Raw genomic sequence first — 27,867 nt, 5'->3', positions numbered from 1 at the left:
CAATTATCAAAGTATCTTTCTGGATCTATTTTTGTCTAATAATTACAAACCATGCCACAGGGAATAATAATAATAATATTGTTAATTGCAGCCTGTGCTAGAAACAGTGGCCTAGTCTCTAACATACTAGGTAGGACATAAATAAGCGAGACACAAAAAGAAATCCTTTTTTTGTTTTCAAAATAATTTATTCATGCATTTATTATATGAACTTTGGGAGTAACATTTTACCATTTGAATTTCATTCATTTATAGCTCGATATATTTCAAAAGGTAAACAAGTAAAATGTTTTATAATCTAAAATGCCAAGCTCCTTCAAGGGAAGAACAAGCAGTAAACGCATCTGACGCATGCAAAACACACTCCACAAATCATGAATCTTAAACCAAACTATATGAACGACCGAACTTCTAATGAGTAGGCGACCAAATTGCACCCACACTGACAGGTTTTCATGGACAGTTTTTGTGCTTAGAGTTTCACAGGATCTTTTCTAGCACACTCTTTAGACAGCACTGCAATTCTGACAAACTCAGAAACAGTTAATCAGTGGACCTGCAAGGAAAGGTTTCTTGGCCTCATCAAAACTCATTCTCGGTCCATCAGCTGTACAACTGGATATAAAGTTTGAATAAAAGACAGAACAACACAGGGTAAACTAACAATAAGAGGAGATGCCAACAAGAACAGAACGAACGAAAGGAACTCTGTGCAAAAATGGCGCGGTTACATTCCATGTTTTTGCCTCGGACCTGGGCAAATTTTGCATATCACATTGCTCCTTCAAAATGCATATTTCATACAGAGGTATGAGTGCAAACAAACAAACAAAAAAAAAAAAATCAGTTTGCAAGGTAGACCACTTTGAGAGGTAGCAAACAACGTGGCGTTCGCACAGTCAAGCGATCAGGCAGGGCCGAGCCGTCAGCGTCGGCCAGTGTGGGGAGACTACGTAGAATAAGCAATTTCGCTGGCTGTAGCATAAACGGATAATCTGGATTAACACGTGCTGAGCAGCAGAATGAGCCATCCACCATCAACGTTGAGTACAGCTAGAGCGGCTGCAAGGCACGTAATGACAACAGGTCTCTTTTTACTCTATGTACTGTACAGGAACTGCCAGTAACAGACAAATGAACTAAGTGGAACATAGTTAGCAGAAGCACAATTTCGGGCGGATTTAGGGACACCAAAATTAATTCTCATAAAAACGACGACCTCTTCCTCATAACTATGTCCTTTACATACCCCTATGATATTGTATTTTATAACCAACCAGGAGCTTCAAATTTATTTTAAAGCCTTTGCCAATTTGTTCATCTGAAAATTAAAATATTTGCTTATATGTACTCTAGTTACCAAAGAGCACATCTTGGTGTCTCTGAATGGCTGCAGGAAGACAATTGCAGCGTAGTGTGGTTTAGGAAATTATGCATGCATGTAGATTAAACGTAATTGCACCCAGGACCACTGTGAAAATCTCTACTCTGGTTATTACTTTGATAATATTATTGCTTCTTCTATGGTGGTCAGATCTTCAAACCTTGTGTATTAAGAGTGCTTCTGCAACAGAAGTAACAGAAGCTAAACACTACTAGACAATGCAAGTTCAAGGGGACAATGTAAAAAAAAAAAAAAAGTAAAAGGAATGTTCTTTGAAGAATAAATATAAAAAACTATTAATAGCATCCAATTTTGTGTCACTATTTCTGCTAGTGCAACGTCTGGCTCCTTTTAATTTTAAGGGGCACAGCACATGGTTTTTCGAGATGAGAAAAAAAGTCAGTAAACTGCTACTAATGAAAAATCATGCCATGCTACCTCTAAACAGCAAGTACTACGGTACTTTGGTCAGGAACAATCTTCGCCCTGAACTTCTCATGTAAATAATGACATAGGAAATTATTTCGTTTGAACTGAAATACAAAAATCAATCCATGACAAGCAGAGAAATTCAACAGTGCAGCACCCCCATAGATCTGCTATGCACAGCTCCACTAACACTAGCAGCCTCTCTCACCAGTGCTGTGTGGAAGCCATCTGATCAGGAAATATTACATCTAATCAGGAGTTATTACATCAACAGGAAATCACAAGTGAGCCAACAGCTTGCAGCATGAGGAAACTTCATCAGGAATATTTTTAGATTATATTTCTATAAAAAAAAGATCAGTTTTCCATAGCCAAGTGCTATGGCTTGTTTTTCTTCTTCTTCTATTGGGTGCATTCATTTCTGTGAATAATGGAGTACAAAATCATATATTATGCATATTTTGCCAAATATTTGGAGTATTAAGGAGATACTGCATACATGTAATATATAAACAAGTGTGTGTGTGTGTGTGTGTGTGTATGTGTATGTACCTGTGTGTGTGTGTGAAACTGACTATAAAAAAGCTTTAGGATCATATACATGGGATCATATACATGTCTAAAGTGCCAAGTCTGTGGTGTGACTAAAAGGCGATCAGCGTGTCTTTATTTGTGGGGTGACGAGTGTGGAATGTGTGGTTGCGGGCTGTGTGTGTTCTTGGAAGCTCCCCAAAGGTAAGAGTTAAACTCCTGAACCCGGGTAAGACAGAGCAGACAAAGCGTATTAATGACAGACTCCCGGTGTCCTCCAACTCCGGGGAGTTTCCGCTGTGTTCGCGAACAGCCACTCAGGAGCCCGGCAAGACCTGCGTTTTATTACGTTCCTCGTCTTAAGCGCTGTCGCTACGGAGACCGTCTGTGCTGTAAGCTGCAGTCGTACTGAAGCTAAAGACTTTGCCTGCACGTGACTATTCCCAACCGAGTTCTTGATGTACTTTTTACGTACTCATAAAAGCTGCATTCGTGAATGAATTATTACTCGTACACTCAAGAATATTTACAAGTGCAACATTAATTATGTACCACTCGTAAATATAAATAAGTTCATTATTATTACTATCACTACTCACTGACATACTCATGAATAGTCACAATTCACAAGTGTACTATAATTACACCTGTGATGCTTGAAACCTGCTGTTTTTGTCAGGATTCTTTTTAGATGTTCAAGCACCTCTTGCCTCAGTTAAAATGCAGTGCAGATTGACCACCAGGTGGTGGTATAGTGTCATTGGCCAAATTCTGACATTTATAAGCCTAGCCCCTGTTTGACTGAGGTTTACAAAATTTGTCACAAAATATAATTATTATTGTTATTACTACAAATCATCCTTGCATGGATCTAATGCAGAAATTAAAGGGAAGTTTAAACAGCTACAGGTTGAGATTGCGGGTCACAGCAGAATGATGGTGTTGCCGTTTGAGAGGAGTTTTAAGTGTAGCATTTTACGGGGGAAATGGGCGGGGTGTGGGCGTGTGTCCGGTCTCAGTGATTGACAGCTCTGCCAGGCATCCCGGTGACGGTCGTCTCCTCCTCCTCCTCCTCTACGGTTTGTCCTGGAATCTCCTCCACAGCTGCCTCACCTGCTTCCCAGCCTCCCTCCTCACACAGGTGTGGAAGGAAGACGGGCGTCGCCGGTTCACCTGGTGGATATCGGAGGGCAGGGGGTTTTGGGTCTCAGTACCGCACTGGCATTGCTGGAGCTATCGGTGCACCTCCCTCCCATCCCCATTTTAAAACAGAAAACCTGAACTGTGACACTGTCACTCATTTTAAAAACATCTATGGCTCCGCCTTCAGCTTTCAGGATTGGAGGCATGAGTGTTAAACACATAGACTGGGCCTGGACTGAAACACACTGAACAGACGAGACTGTGCACGGTGCTCAGATTTAAAAAACACACACAGCACTCCACAGTGTCAGCACCTTACCTGCACAGAGCTGGAGCACAGCCTCACTGCATATCTCAAAGAAGTGAGAAAGCCGGGGGGGGGGGGGGGGTGGTTATGGGGTGGGGGTTGGGGAATGCTGTGAGTAACCTTGGGGGAAAAGGGGAGAGGGGAGAAGGGGTTGGGGGGGCTGGTGCTGTGAGTAACCATGACACTGGGGGGAACAGGGAAAAGGAGAGGGGGAAGGGGGGGGCAACTGAAACAGGAAGTGAGTGTACTTATCTGCCCGCCAGCTCCTTTTTCAGACAGGATCGGAAGGAAGTGAAGCGCTCTACAGTTTTGTAGCTCTGGGGTTCAGACGCACAGCAGCGGCAGTGGCGTGAGAGAGAAGGAGAGTGAGGTCGTGGTGAGGTCACAAAGGCCATGCAGGGAGAATCATTTCAGAGAGAGAAAGAGAGACAGAGAGAGCGAGAGAGAGGGAATAAAAGATAGCACGTGGTTAGTGAATTCTGTTAGCACTAAAAGAGAAAGACTTGGAATTCTTTTTCAAAAACGTCAACCAAAGTTATGCGTTTGGGCAAGATGCATGCAGAAAGAGCAGGCATATCGGTGTTACTGCTCTGTCACTGAAACACAAATCCTCTTAGTCATTAATAATCTTCATGAGCTCAACAAATGTTTCCTCAAAGCATAAAATACACTAAGTCATGTTAGCAGCCTTAATATCATATCTGCCACTAGGTGGCAGTCAAGTTGTTCACTCAGTCAGCCTCTCTTTAGCTGTTTAAATATCATCCATCTCATTCACAACTTCCATATAATAAAACTTAAAACGCAACTTTCTTCCCCAAGATTTAACTTTTCTCACAATTTAGAATGCCCAATCACAGCTGAAGGACGTCTCATCGTTGTCCTCCAGTAGTTTGGGAGAGGAGTCACTGCATCCGAGACACAGGCTTTCATGTACAGCTTGTCTGCAGCAGGTACTCTTGAGCTATGAGATAGGGACTATTCCAGTCCATGAAAAGCTCCCTCCTTTAGTGATGCTACATTCATCAAAAGTGCTCTACAAGGCACTACATAAAAGCGAAATTAAATGGCCCCACTGTTCTCTTATCACCCCTAATGACTACATCTTGAGGTCTCTGAATCTTTCCCTCCACCCCAACTCTCGGCCCCGTCCTGACCCTCTGACCCTTGACCCCTTGTACCCTAGTGCCGCGGTGCAGACGGTCCTTCATGATGCCGATGAACTCCTTGTGGCTCAGCTGGTCGTCGTGGTCCACATCGAAGATCTTGAAGACGGTGTTGACCAGGTGGCGGGTGAGCTTCAGTCCCGTCGCCACGTAAACGGCACGCGCAAATTCGTCTGGGTGAGAGAGCACACCACGATTCAGCACGCACACGAGCTTAACTACAGGGCTGAGGACAGAGTCACATGACCCCACAGCTGAGGACAGTGTCACATGACCCCAGAGCTGAGGACAGTCACATGACCCCACAGCTGAGGACAGAGTCACATGACCCCAGAGCAGAGGACAGAGTCACATGACCCCAGAGCTGAGGACAGAGTCACATGACCCCAGAGCTGAGGAGTGTCACATCACCCCAGATCTGAGGACATTGTCACATGACCCCAGAGCTGAGGATAGAGTCACACGACCCCACAGCTGAGGACAGTGTCACATGACCCCAGAGCTGAGGACAGTCACATGACCCCACAGCTGAGGATAGAGTCACATGACCCCATAACTGAGGAGTGTCACATCACCCCAGATCTGAGGACATTGTCACATGACCCCAGAGCTGAGGACATTGTCACATGACCCCAGGGCTGAGGACATTGTCACATGACTCCAGGGCTGAGGACATTGTCACATGACCCCGGAGCTGAGGACAGAGTCACATGACCCCAGGGCTGAGGACATTGTCACATGACCCCGGAGCTGAGGACATTGTCACATGACCCTAGGGCTGAGGACATTGTCACATGACCCCAGGGCTGAGGACATTGTCACATGACCCCAGGGCTGAGGACATTGTCACATGACCCCAGGGCTGAGGACATTGTCACATGACCCCGGAGCTGAGGACATTGTCACATGACCCCGGAGCTGAGGACATTGTCACATGACCCCAGGGCTGAGGACATTGTCACATGACCCCAGGGCTGAGGACATTGTCACATGACCCCAGGGCTGAGGACATTGTCACATGACCCTAGGGCTGTGGACACTGTCACGCAATTCAGGCTGCAGACAGACAAACAGGAAAGGCGAGAGCCAGAGGGGAGCAGAGCACAGACCCTGCCCGATGGAGCGGCTGGCGAAGTTGTACATCTGCATGGCGATGGCGAAATCCTCCAGGTTGTTCAGGAACTGGAAAAAGGACCTGAACTCCTCGAACGTGATTCCCTGCAGGGGGATAATTATTATTATTATTATTATAATAATAATAATAATAATAATAATAATAATAATAATTTTATTCAATAACAAAACAAGTACTGAAATGAATTCTAATGAAACAATCCCTCGTAACAGCTGTGCTCCAGACTGGACTAACACAGGTGGTAATTACATACATGTGAATAAATGAGAGGTTTAATGCTGATGTGAGATCTGTCAGCTACTGACTATCACAAGGCTGCAAAAGTCCCTTTTTTCTTATTCTATAGACTATTTCAAAGTAACCGTTCTTCTACAACAAAAGAAAATGAAGGGAAATACTGTGTTGGATGGACCCAACACGTATGCTTGTGAGGAGCAACTGAATTTGCGTGTGTCACTCTTCAGTTCAGCTAAGCACTGGGATAAAACGGGTATTTCAGTGAAGACGAACCTCTTGCGTCTTCCACAGCGTGAAAAAGAGAAAGAGCAGCGTATGAACACCACATGAGCACAGCGTGAATGCCGCACACCACCTACAGCATTTACACGCAGTACAGAAACCCTCATACCATTTCAGAAGCACATAATATTATCAGAGAAAACAGATTTGTTGTATTACGCTGCGATGGCACGGGGACCATAGGAGGAGGGCATGGGGGCAAAGGGGGAGGGGGGGGGGGGGGAGGAGGGGGGGGGGAGGAGGGTGCTGGGATGGAGCCAGGGGGACATCAGGTAGGGCTCAGGGGGCGGAGCCACTGGTTCTAGGAGGCGGGGCCCGGATAGGACAGGGGCGGGGGGGGGGGGGGGGGGAGGTGGTGAAGACTGAGGAAGCACCTTCTCATCTGGAATGCTTTGCCGGACGTTCTCCAGGTAGCTGCTGATGTTCTCCACGTTGGTGTAGCGCAGCAGGATGCGGGCGAAGTCCTCCTCGCTGATGGTGGTCATGCCCTTGGAGTAGGTGAGGAACTCGATCTCCAGGACCTCAGTCTGCAGGTTGTCCATGAATCTAGGGCAGAGGAGCAGGACAGCGGTTTTTAACAAGGGCAAGAAACACACACAGGCCCGTCTCCTGAAATTTGATCAGCACAAGAGAACCCCTGACATACCCTGACATTTTTGGAGCTCTCTGAAAAGTTTGTAACTTGTGATATGATAATACACAAATGTTAAGAATTTAGCGTATTCATACACTTGTATTCCAGTAGCCTTATTTTTATCCAGATTCAGAGATGCTTTGAATTGCCAACCAAACTTATTCCCTGGGTTTTGTTTTGTCCCAAAGCCGTCCTCAAGAGAACTCTCACCAATGACACAAGAGACTGCTCTGCCACAGTTCGGGGTTAATTCACTTTATTTAGTGGCCCCAAGATAAACATCATTAAACGGCACCACTCTAACTGTAAATATCATCAAATTATGTCACTCTACCTGTGAATACCATCCAATGATATCCAGCTGACTCACCTGTAAAAATCCTGGAACGTCAGCTCAGCCTTCCCCTTCTTCCCAAAGAAATGCACCAGCAGCGTGGTGTCAATCATCATGTTCTCATCCGCTCGCTGTATGGGGGTGGAGGGGGGGGGGGGGGTTGAAGGGGAGAGAACACCATTCAGTCACAAAGGCTGCCGTGCTGCAATTTGCATAGGGAATCTGCAGGCAAGCCACGGGCCACAGACACATAGAGCGTATTCATTGGCTGCGGGCAGTGCGCTACATACAGGGGGCAGTGGGGGGGGGAGGGGGAGGCAGAGAACTCACCTGCCATCCAGATAACTTTCCTAATTAGCAAAACCTGCAGCTCTGTATGAGTCAGCAGGGTCAGCTGCTAGGACCCCTCTTTTAATTAGCTTAACAAAGGTGTCACACATCCACTTATGTCTAATACAAAATGTAAATGCAATGTAAAAAGCTGTTTAAGTCGCTCTGGATAAGAGCGACTGCTAATTGCCTGTAATGCAGTGTAATACTAATAATTTTGCTTTAATTAAAATGACTTTATGTAAAGTGCACTCACAAATGAGATAAATTGGATTAGATTAAGACGCTATAATAATATGATGTTGAAGGGTGGGCCTTGAGATAAACTGGAATGTTTCATTAATCATGGGAAACAATCCAGGATGATTACAAGGATAAACGACAAGTTCTCTGCCCCTCCCCGAATGGTTGCTCATTGGTCGCTGCAGGCATGACATCATCATCATCATCACAGTGACAGAGAGGCGAGGGCACGACGTCAGCCATTCGCACGACACAGAGCAGCGCAGACAACGTGCGCGAAAACACGACAAGGACGGAGCTCTTTCTCGAGTGCGTCAACTCAGCGCAAAAAAAAAAAAAAAAAATTTAATAAATAAATTTAGTACAGACTCACGCCTTTGTGTCACGGCAGGACCCCGACTGTCACAGGGAGCGCGGCCAACGGACCGGGCTAGCCTCCGAGCCGCGAAACAATCGGTGAACCCGCGCCCAATAATTTTTTTTTTTTTTGCGTTGCCGTGACGCCCTCAAAACTCAGCCAGAATCACACACAAACATGACGGGAGACAGACAAAGCGAGGACACGAACACGCCCCATGCACTTCTGCTCAACCGTCGTGGGACCAACGCAGAGATACGCATCGCGCTGTTGAGCCGGTTCCACCTTTTTCTCGCTACCACGGAAACCTTTGCCCCGTCACGTACTTTGTCTGTTATTTGAAAATGTGACCATACGTTTGGCCGAAAGCGAAACCTGACCATGGATATAGCATGGATATAGGATATAGTTACCATTAATAAGGTATATAATTTCAATATATGTAAAAATATACTGCATATATTGTGAATATATCACTTTTTGCCCCTTTCAAATTCATATTTTTAAGCATATATGATAGAATACAGTATGTATTCTACCATATAGTCATATGAATATGCACTTTATTTTTGTAATTTGTCATTTTCATTTGTAAAAGTGTCTCCAACAATACATGCACAAAACAGCTTTTAAATGGGCAATAATTGATATATTATGTAATATACGTAATACGTTTTGTTGTATTTTAAAAATACATTGCTCACATATTTTATCACGTGTGCCATATATTACATTTTCATAAGACGCAAGTTTTTGGAAACCGGACGTCCATCTTAAGGTACATTAAGTCAGAGCCGTGACCCACTGGCCAATCACAAATCATAAAATCATCTTTAAGACACATTTCAGGGGACGAGGAACATTATCATGAGGGCATTTACGGAAGTCACAGGCAGAGAATTGAAACAGGTCATGTCTGATTGTTCCTGATTGGCCAGTAGCTTAATTATGTGTTTAGCTACAGTCGGGACATTGTATTTGTTATCTGAAAAGGGGGGACAGGAGTAGGGGCAAGAGCCAGAGGGGGGAGAGCCGGGGGGGGGGGGGGGTAAGCAGATCTCTGAACACATTTTAATGATATCTAACCGTTGACAAAAAAAGAAAAACTAAACAAATTAGGAACTGCAACAGCTAAATCCTGAAGAGAGCAGTAAAGAGCCAGTCAGAAAAAGGTGTTTCACGGGGGTGGCAATAATAGGCTGATTGGGTGGGGTGGGGGTTTGCAGTGGGGTGGGGGAAGCGGTCGGGTGGGGTGTGGGGGAGGGGGGGGTTCGCTGGGAGGTAGAAAAGAAGGCAAACGGCGGTGGCTGCTGCTGCACAGGCGGCTGGCTGGTCGCCGCGGTAACCCATGCCCCGCCCTGCCGAGAGATCACTCATGCTGAGACTCCGCCCACCGCGCTCCTCCCCAAAAGGCCGTGTGCATTCAAGCTCCCCCTCCCCCATGCGGCTCGTATACCTCTAATCTAAAGTCCTATCGGGACGGGAAGGTGTTTCAAAATGAGAGAGAGAGAAGACATTGTTCCACGTGGCTGTTCAAATCAAAACTTGATTCCAACACAATGTCACATGTTCATAGATGGGGGGGGGGGGGGATGCAGATCATTTGCTGTATTACTTTTAAAAAAGTTTTTTTTTTTGTGGGTTCTTTTTGTTGCATGGCATTCTGGGTAGGGATTCTAAAAAGCAGAGCCCTTGGTAGCACTTTCCGGCTCATTCCATTTCAATTTGGCCCAACCGCTTTATCGTTCTTTTAATTCTGTGTACCAATTTCCACAGACTCGGGCCACAGAATTGGGCTAAGTGCCTATTGCAGCTCTGTTCATTTACGTTTAATTTGTATTTTCCTTAAAAGTGAATAAAATAACAATGTTGCCACATCTGACCACATTTAGTGCATAATTACCCCCTCGGTCTTTCCTCAGCTGAAAAGTGCAACCAAGGTACTGAGTGACCCAAACAGAAATGTGCCAATTTACTGCACCGATAGGTCCAATTCACACAGGCCCATTCGCTTTCGGAGTTGCTGAGGGGGACATCTTTGTGAGGGAAAGATGGCAAAAGGCAAACTGCTTCTTTTGTGACAAAAGGGAGAATGTTATTTTTACTATTCCGCTTAATTTACCTGTAACCTTCCCTACCAACATCTACCTGACTGTGTGAGACATCTTGTACAGTCCTTGCTTAAAACCTTAATATTTCTACCCGAAAGACAAATAGCTGATTCTTTGCTCAGTTCCTTTTTTTATCCACTTATGAATAACTTCATATGACATTCAAAAACTATGCATGACACCTGCGTGCACATGGAATTGATATTTTTGTTTCCATTCCATAAAAGTGTAACCACTAATTTTAAGTTTCTTGAAGCTGACACTGTGAGCTAATGACATAATCGCAGCCACGCCCACAACATGCAAGTCAGCGCTTCAGACCTAACTTACCGCTTTCCAAACAAACAAACAAACAATACTGATATCAATCTCACCATTTCTGAGATGAGTAACACAGTGGTTTAATGCCTGTCGTAAGAAAACAACTACAGATTGACATGACTTTACTGTTGAGCATGCATGTCAGAGGCAAATTAACTTATAACAATTAGCACCTTCTCTTCCTGTCTACCTGAATCTCAATTTTTCTTTGAAAGAAAATGAATGGACATACCAATTTTTAACTATTATTTTTGTTGAATTGATTCAGTGAATACAGCTGCATTAAGTCCTGTGTGTACATATCCAGTATGATGCCCTGTATACAGGCATCAGTTCAGCATAAAAATATTAGATTCATAATAATATTCTAATAATATTAGATTATTATTTAATAACCCTTATTAATCTGTGTAAGGTGTTCAGCTCTTCCTGCATGTTACTCATATCTGCATAGCGGCTGTTAGTGGGGTTTTAGATCAACAGTCAAACTGCACAGCCAAGCAGGCAGAAACAAAACAGTCAAAAAACACAGATACTGTACTGAAAATAAACAATACAAAAACAAATCACCGTGAGCACAGTCACAAAAAAAACAAAGACAACACAAATACATTACTGTCAACCACTGTCAGCAGGTTAATTTGTTTATGAAATGATAAAAAAAAACCAAACTGGGGAATGGAAAAAAAAAAAAAACGATTAAAGAAATTAATAAATGAAAACATTGGAAAAAATGGAAAAGAAAGCCCTTCAGAAACTTCCGGAGCTGCCCTGTGGTCTGGGTTAGGCGGGTGAGAAAAACAAATACAAATGGGGGCTTCAGGGATTGGCTAATGGGATGATGACATCACAGAGGCTTGTCTACAGAGCGAGGCGGGACTAAGGACAGGGGTACCTCTGCCAGGTCAGAAAAGAGAGCTTGACTCGTGCCCCGTCTCAGAATGTCCCAGTAGCTCCTGGGCACAAATTCCTGAGGCTCTTTTTTAAGAACCTGCAGAAGTTTCCAGAAGCACAACTGTTAGCAGAAAGGCAAAAAAAACAAAAAGAAACAACGTGCACAGAGAAGTCTGTGTCTCAACTAACACATCTTAAGTCCAGTTCTACTACTACACCAATGACACTGTGTGAAGCACTCTGCCTTAAAACAGAACACGCTCTAAAAAGCCAACTACATGTAGTCTTTTCAAGCTAGGTACAGTAGCGTTCATAAGCAACAGTAAAAGTTATGTTTACTTCAAAGGACTATGCATCACTTCCTTTTACCTTATTTGGAAGACTTGTGAAGACCAATGCTCTTGATTTTGGTCAGGTGTTTTTTTTTTTTTACATTTGAAAAAAAAAAAAACACAAGACCTGAGCAGCAAAAAAAAAAACAAATAAAAACATAAAGATCAGACAACTGATTACCCACTACAGCATTCCTGGATCTCTTGTCAGAGTACAACAAAAATGTCTGCTCACGAGTAATGTCCCGGCAACACAAAGAACGAGGATTCGAATGTGAAATGTTGGCGACAGGGTTTGGCGCGAACATCGCTGAGCGTGGGAACAGCTTGTCATGGGACACACAGCGTGAGGATGACCATGGCTACAGTAAACGCCTGCTGAAGGCCGACAGCCAGGGGCTCCAGAGAGCCAGAACGGGGGACATTTTAAATCGCCTTGTTCCACCGTGCAAACTGCGGAGCTCTCCAGGCCGTAACAGCACGAAGGGGAAAAGGCTGTCATCGTGCGAGAGGGAAAAGGATTTGTCTCAGCTGCAGGTGACCATCAGGGGAGAGGCACGCCTCCCTCTCCATGACAACCGGTAAACTGCAGGCCCCCCCGTGAGACGCTAGGGGGCGCCCATGTAGCGTTAAAGACTCCGCGGGCTGATGACACAGCCCAGATTCAGGGCCGTTATCTGCTGGGCTGAGAGCCCGCCCCCCCCTGGGGGCACAGCGCTGCCGCCATCTCCCCCCCCCGAGACACGGCGGAACCTTCCGGACTGCGGCCGAATGAACCCCGTCAGGACCACGCCCCTTTCCCACCGTACAGGAAGTGATGCGCATACGGTGGACGGGGAGTTCCAATGTCAACATTAACCACCTCCTGAGGCGTGAAAGTGTGTCCCAACAACTTCTGCATGCGGTACGGATGTGTCTCATTCTGAGCAATGTGCCTTAGTCAAATCTAGGTTTTTGCCCACTGTTTTGACTCGTTCTACTGATTAAACTCTAATTACCCCTTTGGTCGTACAAGAAAATCACACGTTAGCATTGGCTCCATTGTGTTTCCACTAACTGTATAATTCTGCTACATCTTTCTGTAAATTTTATCCCGAAGCATCTAACCCAGTGATTTTAGTGGTTAATTCAGCAGGTCTCTTGCTGTGAAAATAAAGGCTCTATACTGTTATGTTAAAATTATTATAGTTGGCACAGTTTAAAATAATAGGAAGGCATAAAGAGAAAAACAATCAACTGACCTGCTTTGCTGAACTGAATTATGTTAACCGTAAAGCCATTTCCTCCACCCACCAGCCAAAGAATTTCCTTAAGTGATTGAATACGATAAATTAATCTGCACGATTGCCAAAGCAAATGTAGTAAGGACGTACATAAATCTACAAATATGAAGAAAAAAAAACATCGTTTTTATATTTAAGATTTACACATTTAACATAAACTAATCTTAAATGCTTCACATGGAAGTTGTGTCTGTTTACACACGATAAAACACACCCAGAAGAGGGCGGGTGGGAGGGATGGGGGCGACTCTACAAACGATCCGAGCTCTGCATGACCTATGACCTATGACCTTTGACCACGTGGCCTTGAGAAGAACCGAAGCTGAGTTCTGAGAGCCCGCTGCTCAGTCCCCGCTCTCCCGTTTCGCTTATGGCTCGGGACAGGAAACTACAGTACGTACTCAAACCTGGCCAAACTACCACACAACCATCACCACCACCTGCAGTCAGGGCCTATGGTGAAAAATGTCAATCGACATTAATCAAAAATTGATATCAAATAAATAAATGGATAAAACGAAGACAGTGAGAAAGCGGGCAGTTGATGGGACTGGACTGAAGCATTCTGGATGATGGATGATCGGAGAGGTGATACATACGCTGTTGCCGGGGGCAACGTGATATCCATACAGCTGCAAACTCTTGCACACAGTGAGAGAGAGGGAGGATGCAGAGTTAAGGGCGGGGCATGCCGTAAGGAGGAAGAGGAAGGAGAAGGAGAAGGAGGAAGAAGAACAACACAACATGTTAGAGACACATGCAGTAGTAGGGTGCCGGTTCAGATTTGCTCAGGCACAGTAGTGTTAGCATGGGGTGTTAACTCTATGGATGCGCCCGGCCTAAACGCTTTTCCACCAGCTAAACGACTTTTCACACGGGAGAGACCGCACCAGGGAAACCACAGGCTCACAGACGACATTTTAGACTCAACACGCTTAAATCAAGATCCTTCACATTTACTCAACGTTTTTCCACAAACATGCTACATGTTTTACACGAGACAAAACAGAAGACTGGTAGACAGCAGCGGTGGAGAAGTGAGGCTTTGTGAACCACGCTGTGGGCGGAGCTACCACATGCACTCATTCACTATGAACCGGTCACGCAGACCAATCAAAAGACATTGCCCTCAGCGGCAAAGCACTGTGATTGGTTCAAATCAATGAGTGGCTCATAGCACATGATGGCTCCACCAAATATTGGGGTTCCTGAAGCCTCATTCTCCAGTCACTAGTACTGAGGACTTTGTAGAGACACTGGGCTGTGCTTTTGCTTATTAGTGGTAGGACAGCAACAAAAAAACTAGAACTGATTTGTTTTGCTACTTTTACAATCATATAGGCTGGATATTTTGTCAGATTCATCTATTTTAATTGATGACATTATCAACAATACTACAGCATATTACAACTACTGTAATTGTGATTCAAAAAAATTATCAGTGCTCATATTGATTTCTGTAGAACCACATACATTTCTTTCATGTAGAAATCATCTTTGGTCAGTGGGACCAGTAAACCATACTTATTACACCATTTATTTACTTGTACTTGTTTGGTCTTCTTGACTGGTGACCACTGATCTATGAGGTTGTGAATTATTAATGAAACACATTTGGTCATGTAGACTGTCCTTCAGTCAAACACAAAAACACAGCCGTGACTAGCACGTGATAATGAAGCCCTGACAAAAAGAAGAACTTCGGATTCAATTATAGCCTAAATTACCTTTTTTCAACTGTACTGCAAACAATAATTCACGAAATAATAAGTCACTAAAAATACTTCAAAATTCATGGCTATTTGTCTAAAACGATGAACATACAGTTTATTATCGTATTATCGTATATTTGGTGTTTTTCTAAAAAAAATATTTTTATTTCATTTTCATTCAGATTCTAACTAGCAAAAAACAAATATGTGTCAATATATAACATCTGAAATCGAGTATTATTTTTTTAATATATATGGTCTTTTCAGGCAAAACAACAAAACAGGCTTTCCCTGTCTGGGGTTTGTTAATGCATGTTTTAAGATGAGGAAACCCCCCCCCCCCCCCCCCCACCCCCCGCCTTACCAGCTGTGCAGATTTCTCAGCATCTCCTTTTCTCTCCCTCTTCTCGTTTTTCTTGCGAAAGATCTCCTGAAGCTGAACGAGACACAAGAAACGAGGTCCCTATCCAAAAGTTCACAGCACTAAAGGACCATTACATGGTTTTTCACACCACACACTGCCCATTGCTTTCAATGCTATTGGCCTCGGTTTGGAAAAAAAAACATTGGAGTTGGGCTAAGGATCTTTTCAGTACGGAACCTGAGAAGAATAATTATAAACAAGACCCTGTGCATGCTGGGATGTCATCTGATTAATTAATGCATGAGCAACAACTGTGTGACAGCCTCTGCTTTCCATGTACTTTCATGTGCCTAATATATCCAGGTGTACTTTTTTGTTCACAACCCGTAAAAATTAATTACACAGTACAATATTCGGCATCAAATGAACTCTTAACAGTACAAATAGTCCAAACTGGACTTAGATGCACTCTGTTAGAATCGAATGAACACTTGACACTTTACTGTGTACATGACAACAGCGTTCTTCTTTCCTCACAAACACATTTAAGGACAAATAGCTGTCGGAAGGCTTGGGGAGACCCAGTGTCCTGTTACTGAGGGGGGAAGCGTAAGGACTGCACCCACCACCAGGAACTCTCTCTTGTCCACCATCTGGTTTCCATCTGCGTCAAACATGTTGAAGGCGATTTTAAATCCGGCGTGGGGCTCTGAGGGGGGAGAGGAACGGCGTCATGCGAGAGTCAAATCCGTCCAATAATAATAATAATAATAATAATAATAATAATAATAACAACAATTATAATAATAATAATAATAACAATAATAACACATTTTATCCTAAATAAAAATACATAATAACCACCATCAGTAAAAAACATATTTTTTAAATATGTAAAAATAAAAGCCATTAATATTGAATTTAAGTTTGGTCAGTGGATGATGTAACCTTGTAGGCTGAAAAAAAAAATGCAATCACAGTAATTCTAAAATAAAGGCTGAAAGTTGTTAACGCCCAGCATAGTAACCTGAATGTGCAGCATAACTTAGTTTATTAGTTTGTTTTTGCTGCTGGGCTTGCATTGAGGCTGGTCACTATAGTAACATTCTATTTCAATTAGTTAAATATATTTTAAAATAAACATACCTCTTTGCATGCTCTTTATTGCAGTACAAATTTTAGAAGCAAAAATAATATTACTGGAAAAGGTTGGATAGTGCATTCTGAGCCAGACAGGTAAGGTATACACTGTCGGAAAATAAAGTTTCTCCTGCTTCTCACTTTTTCCCCATGCACCCCTTCACTGGGACAAACAGGCCTTTAGCCCCTCCACCGTTTCACATGGGCATAAAGTATTAAGGTTATAACTGTATTTATTTAATGAATCCTCCACTCCATTAATACTCGTAGAGCAATGCACAGAAAGGTAAGGAAAAACGCTCGTGTTGGTTTCACAGGAATAATGGTTTTGGCTTTTCCCTGATGTTGAGCAGGCCAGGACAGTGTGAACAGGCCTTGTTGGGGAGAATCCCTCTCGAGCCAATTGATCACCAGCGTCTTCACGTTTCACATTTTTTGTTCTAAACAAGCTTTGGCTACAGGGCACTCAGTGCCTAAAATGCACTGTGCACACATATACTCACTTGTCAGGATGCAGAGCAGAAAGAGATACTCAGTGTAAGCGATGATGCCTGAAAAGGAGAAATCAAAGGGCTCTGTGAGTTTTTCAAGTGCGCCAACCACAGGCCACGGAGCGACGAAGCTCTTTCAGTTTAGTCTGAAGCGTTTTTGTTTTTACTGCAGGAGTTGTACGGGTGGCGTGTCTGAATCCAGGCTTTGAAATGTTTACCGACGTTCAAAGCCGGCTCCTTTGGAGATAAACGGAATTAGTAAACCTTCCCGGGCGAGCTGGCGCGTTTTCAGAGCGTTTTTGGAAATCTCCCTCTTTTTTTTTCTTCTTTTTTTTAACGACGATAAAATCTAAAAAGGTGCCTCCTCGCTCGCGGCCGGCATTTCCCACCCTCTGCGGCGCGAGGTTAGGGCGCGGGTTTCACCTACGGCGTCGCGTGGCCGTCTCTCGAACCCAAACGCAGACCCCCCCCGCCCCCCGGGTCAGCGCCGGAGCTTCCGATGTTTGGACAGGGAGGTGTAAAACACGACCCGATCATCTGTCACCCACCGGAGCTGGAGACGCTCCCACTCTCTCCCCATCCCCAGGACGCCCTTTGTGGTGTGACGGGTAAACTAAGAGGGACGGGAGGCCGTGGGCGGGATGGGGGGGGGGGGGGGGGGGGGTTGGTGCTGAAAGCATTCCGCGTCACCCTTGTTTGAAGATGACAGGGCCCTGAACACACAGTTATGGGTCACGGCCTTGCGTGTCAGGGCAGGGGAAGGGGAAACAGTACAGTAACTCGCTTAGCAGGGCCACCCCGGGCTCTGAATAAATTCGCTGTTCTTACCCCCAGGCGCGGATTTGTGGCTAACCTAATAAGCACCTGTTTGCCCAGCACTTCGAATTAAGGACAACACAATTCCGGATTTATGCGGTTACGCCCACCGTTGTCTTCCGCGGCTGATGTCTTTTCCTCAGAGTTCCGTGTTGGTTATCACCCCACCATCGTTTTTAGTTTTCAACATCAGCAAGTTACAATCTTCAGCCACTGAATCATCTGTCAAATGCCCCTGAACTCTCAGAGTAGCCTAAATAAGGTAACCTCTCATAGCCACGGTAGCCATAATCTAGAAACTGCTCACTCAGAGTATCTCTGACAGGAACTGCGGCCCAACTGCACTCGTAGGTTTCTGACTGGTACTGCTCTTCATACTGTGTCTACAATCAGGTTCATCACAATGTTACAACAGCCCCAAGTGGCACTCAGCAGTCAGTATCATTATGAATAAATGATGGCCACCTGAAAAACCTGGTTTTATTTTCCTTCCTAAAAGACGCAAGTTTATATACTGCAGCTCAGAAACCTTACTTTTTAAAAAAATCTCTTTAGATTATTTAGGTTTATTTAGCTCTTGGAGAAGCTTGTTTTTTATTTTCCTCTGTAGAATAGCTTTTCGGACCTAGTTTTTTTTTTAACGACTCTTCTAAGCACAGAGACGTTTGGGGGCCACCGCTGTGCAGCTCGGCTGGCGGCCCGCGGGCTCACAGGAAGCAGCAGCTGGCCGCGTGCGCCTTCTGCAGGAAACGGGCGCGAAACCCGCGCGCGCCGTCGCCGACGGAGGAGGACGCGGGGAACAGGAAAAAAAAAAACGTCGATTTTAAACACGCATGAAAATATATATTTCTGTCCCTGCTGATATTTCGCATGTGAAAAATGAAATGTTATAATTGTCTCCGATGGCTCGCTAACTCTCCGTCTCTCGGAATTAAGGAGGAAGCGCAGTGTGGAGGGACCGCACCTGGGCCCCGTCTCTCCGTGTCTGTTTGGTAGAGCGCTCGACGGGTCTTAATGAGCTGTTTTACTGTGCCAGCAGGAGTGGAGTCCATTTTGTAGCGCGAGGAGAGAAACAAACAAGCAAACCGCGCAAAAACCTAAACAACCAGAACTGCACCGGCAGCAAGCTTGCACAGCTGCTTTACAAGATCATTTCCATACCATTTGTTTAATGCAGTGTGGGTACAGAGTGTGTGCAGCATTCTCCCACACACCTGCAGAGCACTGCTATATGCTGGAAAAGCATAAGTTGTCCTGGAGGTTGGAATCAACTGAAGTCGTGTACCACCCTTTTTATCGCTTTCCTGCAATTTGGCAGCATGTTCTGTAAACAGCCTCTGGTAATTACCCAATTCCATAAGGCATTGTCCTATATTTCACTTCAGTGGTGGAACAGTCTTGTACAGCTGTCCAAATGCTTGCATGTGTGTGTGTGTGTGTGTGCATAGATCCATGTGTGTGTGTGTGTGTGTGTGCAGATTCATGTTTGCATGTGAGTGTGTGTGTGTGCACAGATCCATGTTTGTGTGTGTGCATGTGTGCATATTCATGTTTGCATGTGAGTGTGTGTGTGTGTGTGCATAGATCCCTGTTTGCGTGCGTGTGTGTGTGTGTGCAGATTCGTGTGTGCATGTGCATGTGTGTGCATAGATCCATGTTTGCATGCGTGTGTGTGTGTGCGTGAACAGGTGATGAGTGACGGAATACCTCTTTCCCGCAGATTCCGGAACAGTTTTGAGGTTCCTTTCCAAACGGGAGGCGTGTCTGTGAGAATCTTCTCAAGCTCCTGAATATAAATAAATCAATAACATATACACCTGAATGCAAGGACACAGAAAAGAACACATACTGAACATATGAACATATTACTGTTCACTTGAAAATCTCAAGGGTCTATCCTACAACGTATGTCACTTTCTTCAAGATGGCGGACGCTGTTGTGTGTCAAGAGAAACAAAAGCATAATTCAGATCAAACCTGTTTGGTGAGGGACCTCCATGACTTCTTATCTGCGGAAAAAAGGAATTCCTTCGGTAAGAACACATGCTTATTGATAAAAAAACCAGTTAAGAGATACTGAAGAACAAAAAGTATTATCACCAGACATGCTTCAGCCAGACTACTGCAAGCAGAAGAACTGACTGGCACTCAAGAGCCAGGACAGTCATATACAATAGAAATAAAAGGAGAAGGGAGGTATAGAGAGTAAATTTCCCAAATGCACCCTGAAAGTATCCGGGTACTAACAAGACCCTTTTACAAGCAAAAAAAATTGCAAATGAATTATGTATTGCTGGTTAGGGGTGCAGTTTTACGGAGGGAACCACCCCAGTGACAAGCGCTTGTACCGTTATAGGTACTTTTTCATTGGTAACTTTTCTCTGCGGGTGAACAGAATCCTCTGCTGATGATTCAGCGTCTGCGACGCCTTTCTCAGCGTCTCCGGGGAAGGTGTCACGGATGCCTGAAGAGTCGCAGAGTAACGTATCGGTCACTGTTTATTACGCGCGTTCGAAAAGCTCCAAAGCTCTCGCATTCTTTGCGGTTGAGAGATATGTTTGAGTCTTTCCCTCGCTCTCCCGTGCCTGAAAATGGAGCAGGACCGTCTCCATCTCTCCGTTCAGGGGCAGACAGACGTTTACCCACAGTCTAAACACCATCAGCCCTTTCCCTTATAGGCAGGGGCTTGTGCTCTTTCACGGGGGGCAGCTCTGAGAGAATGCAGCCCTCCTCCCACCAGGCCCTGCCGCAGGCCCGGAGGCGCTATCTCATCCCCACGGCAACCGGCTGGACAGAACTTCAGGGTGTTCCGGGGGGGTCGCCTTGACGACGAGACTTAACTACGGGGCAGCCCCGAGAGCCTCGACGCGCGTAAGCTAATGTAAACCTCCAAATCTCAAAAAAAAAGAGATCAAAATACTATCAACGTAAGCTCTCAAATCAAAACATGTTAAGCCTTCACCTGCAGACTGTTCACGTGGCTGCACAGCACCCTGATCCTCCAGATTAGAGTGCGGTAGATTTTAAGAGAAGCCGGCATCAATGCAGTTGTGTTTATTTGAAGATACAACCAAGGAGCAAGATCACTATGACACCAAATCGCAATATCATCTTAAATGAACTGTAGTATTTAATCCAAACAGACCGGATTCATTCTAGTTGCTTTATCGCACTCGGTTGTGCTATTCAGAGAGACTTTGCTCAGAAGACATGCTAAAGATTATATCAGTAAAAAACTATTTAACATTGCAGAAGTATATCCACGTCCAATTGTGTAACGTGTTAGACGCACTTCATTGCAGAATATGTTGCCTAAAAGTGTATAATTAGACTAATTTTTGGACCTACAATGCTTATTTATTTTAGAAGATGTATTTTTCTCCTTTCCTGTTACTGCTAAACCATGTCATACGCGAAACGTACATTATATTGCATTTTCAGTTTCCACTTCATGAATTTTACATTTTAATTTTATTTCTCTCAACATACATTGCACTTTCAATTAAACGGGATGTGGAGAAATCAAATCTTGAAAAATGAGACTCACTGAGACTTGTTTCTCATTACTTCAATAACATTCAATTTTTTTTTACAAAATTCAATTCAATTAAATTGGATCCGATTCAAAATGAAGGCATCGTCTTCATCGCTCCGCTGAGCCGGGTATGCTGGGTATTTTTTGCGGGGAGGGGGCGGGGCATGCGGTACGCACTCTTGGGCTCGCTCATGGTGAGGGACTCGATGAAGTTCAGCGGCGTCATGTAGAGCTGGCCCTCGTACTCCACCGAGCTGAACATGCGGAACCGGTGCTCGTGGGACGACATGCGCACGTCGCCGTCCTCCAGGTCGATCGTCTGGGCCTGGCGCGGAACAACCAGAAGGAAAAGTGAGATGCTTCTTACGTTTACTTCTGTGTCAAAGGACAAATGTTGGATGAACACAGGCCTCAGCTCAGTTTCAGTCAGGATTAGAGGCAGGAGCTAGTTTTTTCTGCTTCTTACTTATTCACCAAAATGACAATATTGTGAATGAAATGTAAAATAAATAAGTAAATAATAAATGCATCTAATTATATACAGAAACGCTTCCAAATATTTTTCTTCTAATCAAGGGCAAAATTCCCCGCAGTCTGGCTGGACAGAAAAATGTGTCAGAGGTTGGACGGAAGCCAGTCTGCACCACGGTATTTCCCCGGCAGTTTGTCTGCAGAACCGATATGTTCCCGGGTGGGGGCGGGGGGGGGGGTGGGGGGGGTGGGGGTGGTAGGTGGGTGTGCCCTTGCCGGTGAACAACATCAAATATTTTGGTGTTTTATTTTACATTATCAGGGCTTTCTGAGCTCATAAAGTCAAGTGAAGACAAGCAGGGCAGAAGAGTTGAGCAAGTCCTTGAGGAACTGTAGTGAAACAATGCAGCGGTGGTGAAGAGTAGGGATGGAGATGGTGCAGTGGAGGTGAATGGTAGGGATAGAGATGGTGAGGTGGTGGTGAATGGTAGGGATGGAGATGGTGAGGTGGTGGTGAATGGTAGGGATGGAGATGGTGAGGTGGTGGTGAATGGTAGGGATGGAGATGGTGCAGTGGTGGTGAATGGTAGGGATGGAGATGGTGCAGTGGTGGTGAATGGTAGGGATGGAGATGGTGAGGTGGTGGTGAAGGGTAGGGATGGAGATGGTGCAGTGGAGGTGAATGGTAGGGATGGAGATGGTGAGGTGGTGGTGAATGGTAGGGATGGAGATGGTGCAGTGGTGGTGAATGGTAGGGATGGAGATGGTGAGGTGGTGGTGAATGGTAGGGATGGAGATGGTGCAGTGGTGGTGAATGGTAGGGATAGAGGTGGTGCAGCGGTGGTGAATGGTAAGGATGGAGATGGTGCAGTGGAGGTGAATGGTAGGGATAGAGATGGTGAGGTGGTGGTGAATGGTAGGGATGGAGATGGTGCAGTGGTGGTGAATGGTAGGGATAGAGGTGGTGCAGTGGTGGTGAATGGTAAGGACGGAGATGGTGCAGTGGAGGTGAATGGTAGGGATAGAGATGGTGAGGTGGTGGTGAATGGTAGGGATGGAGATGGTGCAGTGGTGGTGAATGGTAGGGATAGAGGTGGTGCAGTGGTGGTGAATGGTAGGGATGAATATGGTGCAGGAAGGACTGCAGTGGAGGTTAAATAAAGTAATTTAAGTACAAGACAAATCAGACATCTATTTCAAAGAACCAAATCTATTTAAAGAAGATTACTTTCCACTTTGTGACTGAAGGGAGACACACCCCTCACCAAAGTGCAGAACAGCCACAGGACTGACTGTCTGCAGGCAGAGGTGACCCCTCTCGCTGATGGCTCTTCGCCAGGTCTGCAAACCCCTCCCCCCCCCCCACGAACTACTTCTGTTCCATAACTTGAGTCCTGTCTAGGCCTAGGTCCAGCTTCCTGAGAGCCCTCTAACAGAGAATAAACTTCCCCCGGCCCACAGTGTGAGTGAGTGTGCAAGGTCCTTCACACACGAGCGCGCTGAGTGAGGGTATACATCCTCCACGTTCTCCTGCCATCCCATAATTCCACTGAGCCATCACTTCTCCCCTGAGCAGCAAATCAGGCTCCCGAACACTCCGCTCTTTTGCAGAGTGAGTCAGCAGTGTGCTGCAGAAGAACGTAAATTAATAAATAAAAAAGATGGCACTGAAGCTGTGTGGGTGGGAATGTTAACCCACCCCCCCCCCCCCCACTCCAAAAAAAAACAAAAAAAAACGCTTTCAGGGTTTGAACTTCCGCACTTCCCATCCCAACCCCACTGCGTTATGCTGACTGTGTTAGGATTAGATATTAGACTGAGATCAACCCACAATTTGTCCTTAACCATTAACTGCAAATAAACACGTGTTACATTTATTTCACGTACACAGTTTAGTGTGCTAATTTTTGTCTTGCTGAACTTAAATATTTTGAAGCTTTTTAATTAAATACAAGCCATTCATTTTGTCTATTTAAAGGAGCCGGACACCCAAGACAAAAAATTAGATTCAAAATAGTTGACACACATTAGATGTTGTCCTACACTGATCACCAATAGTTCGTTTAAAGTATAGTTGTGAGGCTTATGTTATTTTCACGCCAAAAAAAAACAAAACAAAAAAAAAGCGCATCCTACATCAATAAGTGTTTTTCATTTTTGCCCATTTACAGTTGCACATGAATCGCCACATTTTCACTGCTTCCGGCACAGTATTGACATTATTACAAGCTTTCCTGGGGATCGCTAGCCTTGGAAAGCTTAGCTCTCAGAGGAAAATGCAGTCGACCACCAGCTTGGTTATAATGAAAACAAACAGCCAATGGGAAAATACACGCACTGGTCTAAAACACTCACTACATTACCCACGGCCACTGGTCTCAAATGACTTGAATAATAGGAACATACTGCACTAAGTCTTAAATGCTGATCTGGTGCCAGAGTCCTAGTGCTTGTTTTATGGGGACCTACGGCTCTATCATTGGATTTTATTCATGGCCCTACAGAGCTGAGACGCCTGGTGGGTTTTTCGTTATTACCCGCAACCAGGGATTTTAGGCCACATGAAAAGATCTCACATTGGGCCCTACCACCCAAGAAAATTCTGTTCTAACATTTTTTGAGCCCCCCCCCCCCCCCCCCCCCCCTTGCAGCTACCCTGGCCTTCAAGACTACAGCAGAGGACGCCAGAGGTCACTGGAGTACATAATAATCTTCACGCTGACCAGCTGTAGTGGCTGCATCTTGCGCTGTTGCTGTACTCGCAGATAATGACTTGTCCTCAATTTTAACACTTATGAAAAAGAACATTTCCTTAGCTGCTGCGCTATTTCTGTCCGGCTAAAAATAGCGGCGCCTCCTGCACATTAAACACGGCACGGCCACAGCTCGGTAATTAAAATACAAAAAAGAGGCCACAGCGCAGAATTTTCAGGATGTAGTTACAAATGTTGCTAAAAATAAGCTGCCTTACCATTCTCGTTACTGGCGTAATACCCTGAAAACTGTCATGTCACTTGTTCTCTAACGCATCAGGATAAGCACAAGTCATGTGCAAGTATTATTATTGTTGTTGTTGTTGTTGTAACTGTGCGTTTAACAGTTCTGCTGTCTCCCTAATTGTGGAATCATATATAAACTACAGTGCCTTTTCATGATCTTCTGAATCAAGTATACATAAACCTTAGGTAAAGAAACAAATGGGCTGAATAAGCAAGCTCCTGGATGGTAAATCCAGCTAAAGCATTAGTCCTTCGTTCAGGAAATAAATCCTGACCGCGTGCAGACAGTGCTCAGGAGTCTTGCGGGTTGATGCACAATTGGATGTCGCCTTGCCCAGGGAGGCAGGCTTGCAGTCGGTAGGGTATCCCCCACCTTATGGAGCTAAAGTGACTCCCCTCGTGTCCTGAGTCCCTGTAGTATGCCTGCCCTCGCTGCACATGGAAGTGGAGTATGACAGCACTATAACCACATGCCTCCAAAGACAAACTGCAGAGTGAAAAGCTATTAGCTGCATGAGGACACACATGCTACTCTGCTCTTTCCCAAAAGCAATGAGACAGCCCTATAAAATACAACTGGGGATTCCAAATCGAAAGAATATTAAAAATAGGTGATAAAGTGTTTTTTCTTCTTCTCTAGAGTATACTAATTTTCAGAATACCTATCGAGGACTGTCCTTAAACTCCAGATGTTACCGGTTTGTCATTACACAGATAATGAATGAACGGTCATTTACTAAAAAAGCGGAAGTCTTTTTCCATTTTAAGCCCTGTGTTTATTCAAGAATGGGAATGCTCAAAAAATGTCAGTTATGTTTCCCTCTTAAAAGCTGGGATGCTTCCAAATTCCGAGGTCAAGCTGCAACCCCTTAACGGAGTGTGGGAATGACTATATTTGGACTAATTCAAGAGCAAAAAAAAAAAAAAAAGGAAATATGAACTGCCAGAGGATAAAGTTGAATTATATTCACTAATTTTTCCCATGAGTATTCAAACTATTCCAATACTGTTTTCCCCCACGTGATATGGGCACAGTTGAATGATGAAAGACACCATGCTGTTATAGGTTTGAATCCCAGGTGAAACACTATTTGCAAGATCAAGAACCATGCAAACACCAGACCCGGAACAAATAAATAGCAAGCACATGAGGTAGAATAATAATATATTATTGAGGGAGTATCCTGCATAAGCATGCAATACCACAAAAAAATAAAAAGCAATAAAGAAGAATTGGCTTTCTTCCGCAAAAATTTAACTTGACGGTGATGTCTTGCCACTGAAAACTCGTCGTATGAATTCCGATGTGAAAGCAGCCTATGCCAAACGACTGTTCAAACAAATTTGAATCTCATCTGCATGTGTGCAACACATAAACAGCAGCTACAGCTAACATAACGCTACCATCTTCGGTCGCGGATATGATGTGACTTTTGAACATAACACTGGGAATTTATTTATTTATTTATTTATTTATTTATTTATTTATTTATTTAAGTAAGTAAGTGATGTGTTTGCGAGTTTGAAAGTAGGCTAAAATTGGTACATGGGAAGGATTTGGCGCCGCTTTTCCCTCTACGCGCTCAATGAATCATGATCTCTGAACTATCTTGATGTTTTTGCTATTTAGCCAGCTAGCAAACCGTTGAAAATGGATCGCGTCGGTTAGTTTTTTTTTTTTTTAAATTAAAAAAAAAAAAATTAGCTACCAAATAAGGTACAAGAATACCGAGCAACTTCCTTAATCTCCTGTCTTTTCACAGCAGGCTTCGTGTAGTTTCGTTGTATGCTAAAGTTGAGAGTGGATTGAGTTCCCCTTTAAATTTGGTCTGTCCATGCGGCATAATTGCGGTCGGAAAAAGCTAATCATAGAAAACCGAGCGTCCAGTGAGTTTGAGGAGGGTGGTTACGGATCCAGCCACTTCATTTCAGCCACCATTTAACGTTAGACGGTTGTGTGTTCGTGGTAATTCTCTCCCAGTAGTAGGCGAATTCACATTAGACAGGCTTGTGAAAACAATAACAATGTTTTGCAGGCCGCTTTTCTAACTTTAAGAAACACACACAGCCCAAATAGGGGCCATGACATTTCAGCACCTTCAGACAGCGGAGAGCGCCCTTCCTAAAAGTAAAGAGAGATAATCGCGATGATACTGATTCCGAAACAGGCTACCAGGAGCTAGCTAGATGATATGTCTTCCTGCTATTCGAATAGTCTACAACAATACGGAACAGTTTCCTACAGGAAATGTCTAATCTAGGCTATTTATGAAAGGCGATAGGCCTGCATGTGGACGTATTCCATCTAGCTAACTTCGGAAGAAAATGTTTGCAGAGATATCGACATAAATGCCTCATTCATGAAGTGACTGTTACAGCCTATTCTTTGCCAACATACAGTAGTCTAAGAGAACACGACCATTTTAAACGATGCAGAAAAAAGGAAAACGTGTCAGCGAGACGAGAGGGGTTAAACGGAAGGGTGACAAAGAGAGCTGCAGACACAGCAGACTAGTAACATTAACTGTTACCTTTTCTTTAGCAGCTACTGCGGGTAGGGATGGAAGCAGGACTCCGCGGTTGAGTCGGTATCCCGTCCTGCGTCTGTCGTTATACATCTCCTGGTAGCAGTAATACGCTACAGCACCTCCGGCAGCGAGGCATATTCCTATCGCAACAGACCTCTGTACACTCGTTTTCTTAATAGTCTGAGCCCCGAAGCGATTATTTCGCGGCAGGGAAGTGAAATTAAACCTGGTGGGCTTGTTCAGCGCCAGGAAGAGTCTACGCAAAGCGGCCATTTCTGTTGCTGCGATACAGTGTAGGCACAGTATTCCCACACATCGCGAGAACTGGACTTCGCCCCCTGGTTCATTTGACCAGTG

The 27,867-nt window shown here is 44.5% G+C and overlaps 1 protein-coding gene across 13 annotated transcripts; it reads right to left on the bottom strand.

The window, feature by feature from the left end:
* Positions 1 to 183: 183 nt before the first annotated feature.
* Positions 184 to 27,867, bottom strand: micu3a (mitochondrial calcium uptake family, member 3a). 13 transcript variants are annotated; one of them, XM_035418696.1, is made up of 17 exons: positions 27,514 to 27,866; positions 21,690 to 21,837; positions 19,955 to 19,986; positions 19,685 to 19,763; positions 17,174 to 17,221; positions 16,157 to 16,239; positions 15,531 to 15,602; positions 14,054 to 14,095; positions 11,841 to 11,936; positions 9,970 to 9,984; positions 7,619 to 7,713; positions 6,989 to 7,160; positions 6,606 to 6,614; positions 6,070 to 6,178; positions 4,976 to 5,133; positions 4,047 to 4,111; positions 184 to 3,520 (listed from the first exon to the last, which is right to left on the bottom strand). In XM_035418696.1, the coding sequence occupies exons 1-17, from the start codon at positions 27,781 to 27,783 to the stop codon at positions 3,514 to 3,516; spliced, it is 1,500 nt and encodes a 499-aa protein (XP_035274587.1). In that variant the 5' UTR covers positions 27,784 to 27,866; the 3' UTR covers positions 184 to 3,513. The 13 variants fall into 13 exon arrangements, with proteins under 13 accessions (XP_035274587.1, XP_035274583.1, XP_035274588.1 ...); XM_035418692.1 differs by lacking the exon at positions 4,047 to 4,111 and having other exon boundaries at positions 184 to 3,517; positions 27,514 to 27,867; XM_035418697.1 differs by lacking the exon at positions 9,970 to 9,984 and having other exon boundaries at positions 27,514 to 27,864.

This window comes from Anguilla anguilla, chromosome 5 (genome assembly GCF_013347855.1).
Source record: "Anguilla anguilla isolate fAngAng1 chromosome 5, fAngAng1.pri, whole genome shotgun sequence".
Taxonomy (NCBI): domain Eukaryota; kingdom Metazoa; phylum Chordata; class Actinopteri; order Anguilliformes; family Anguillidae; genus Anguilla; species Anguilla anguilla.
This window is presented reverse-complemented; position numbering and strand designations above follow the sequence as displayed.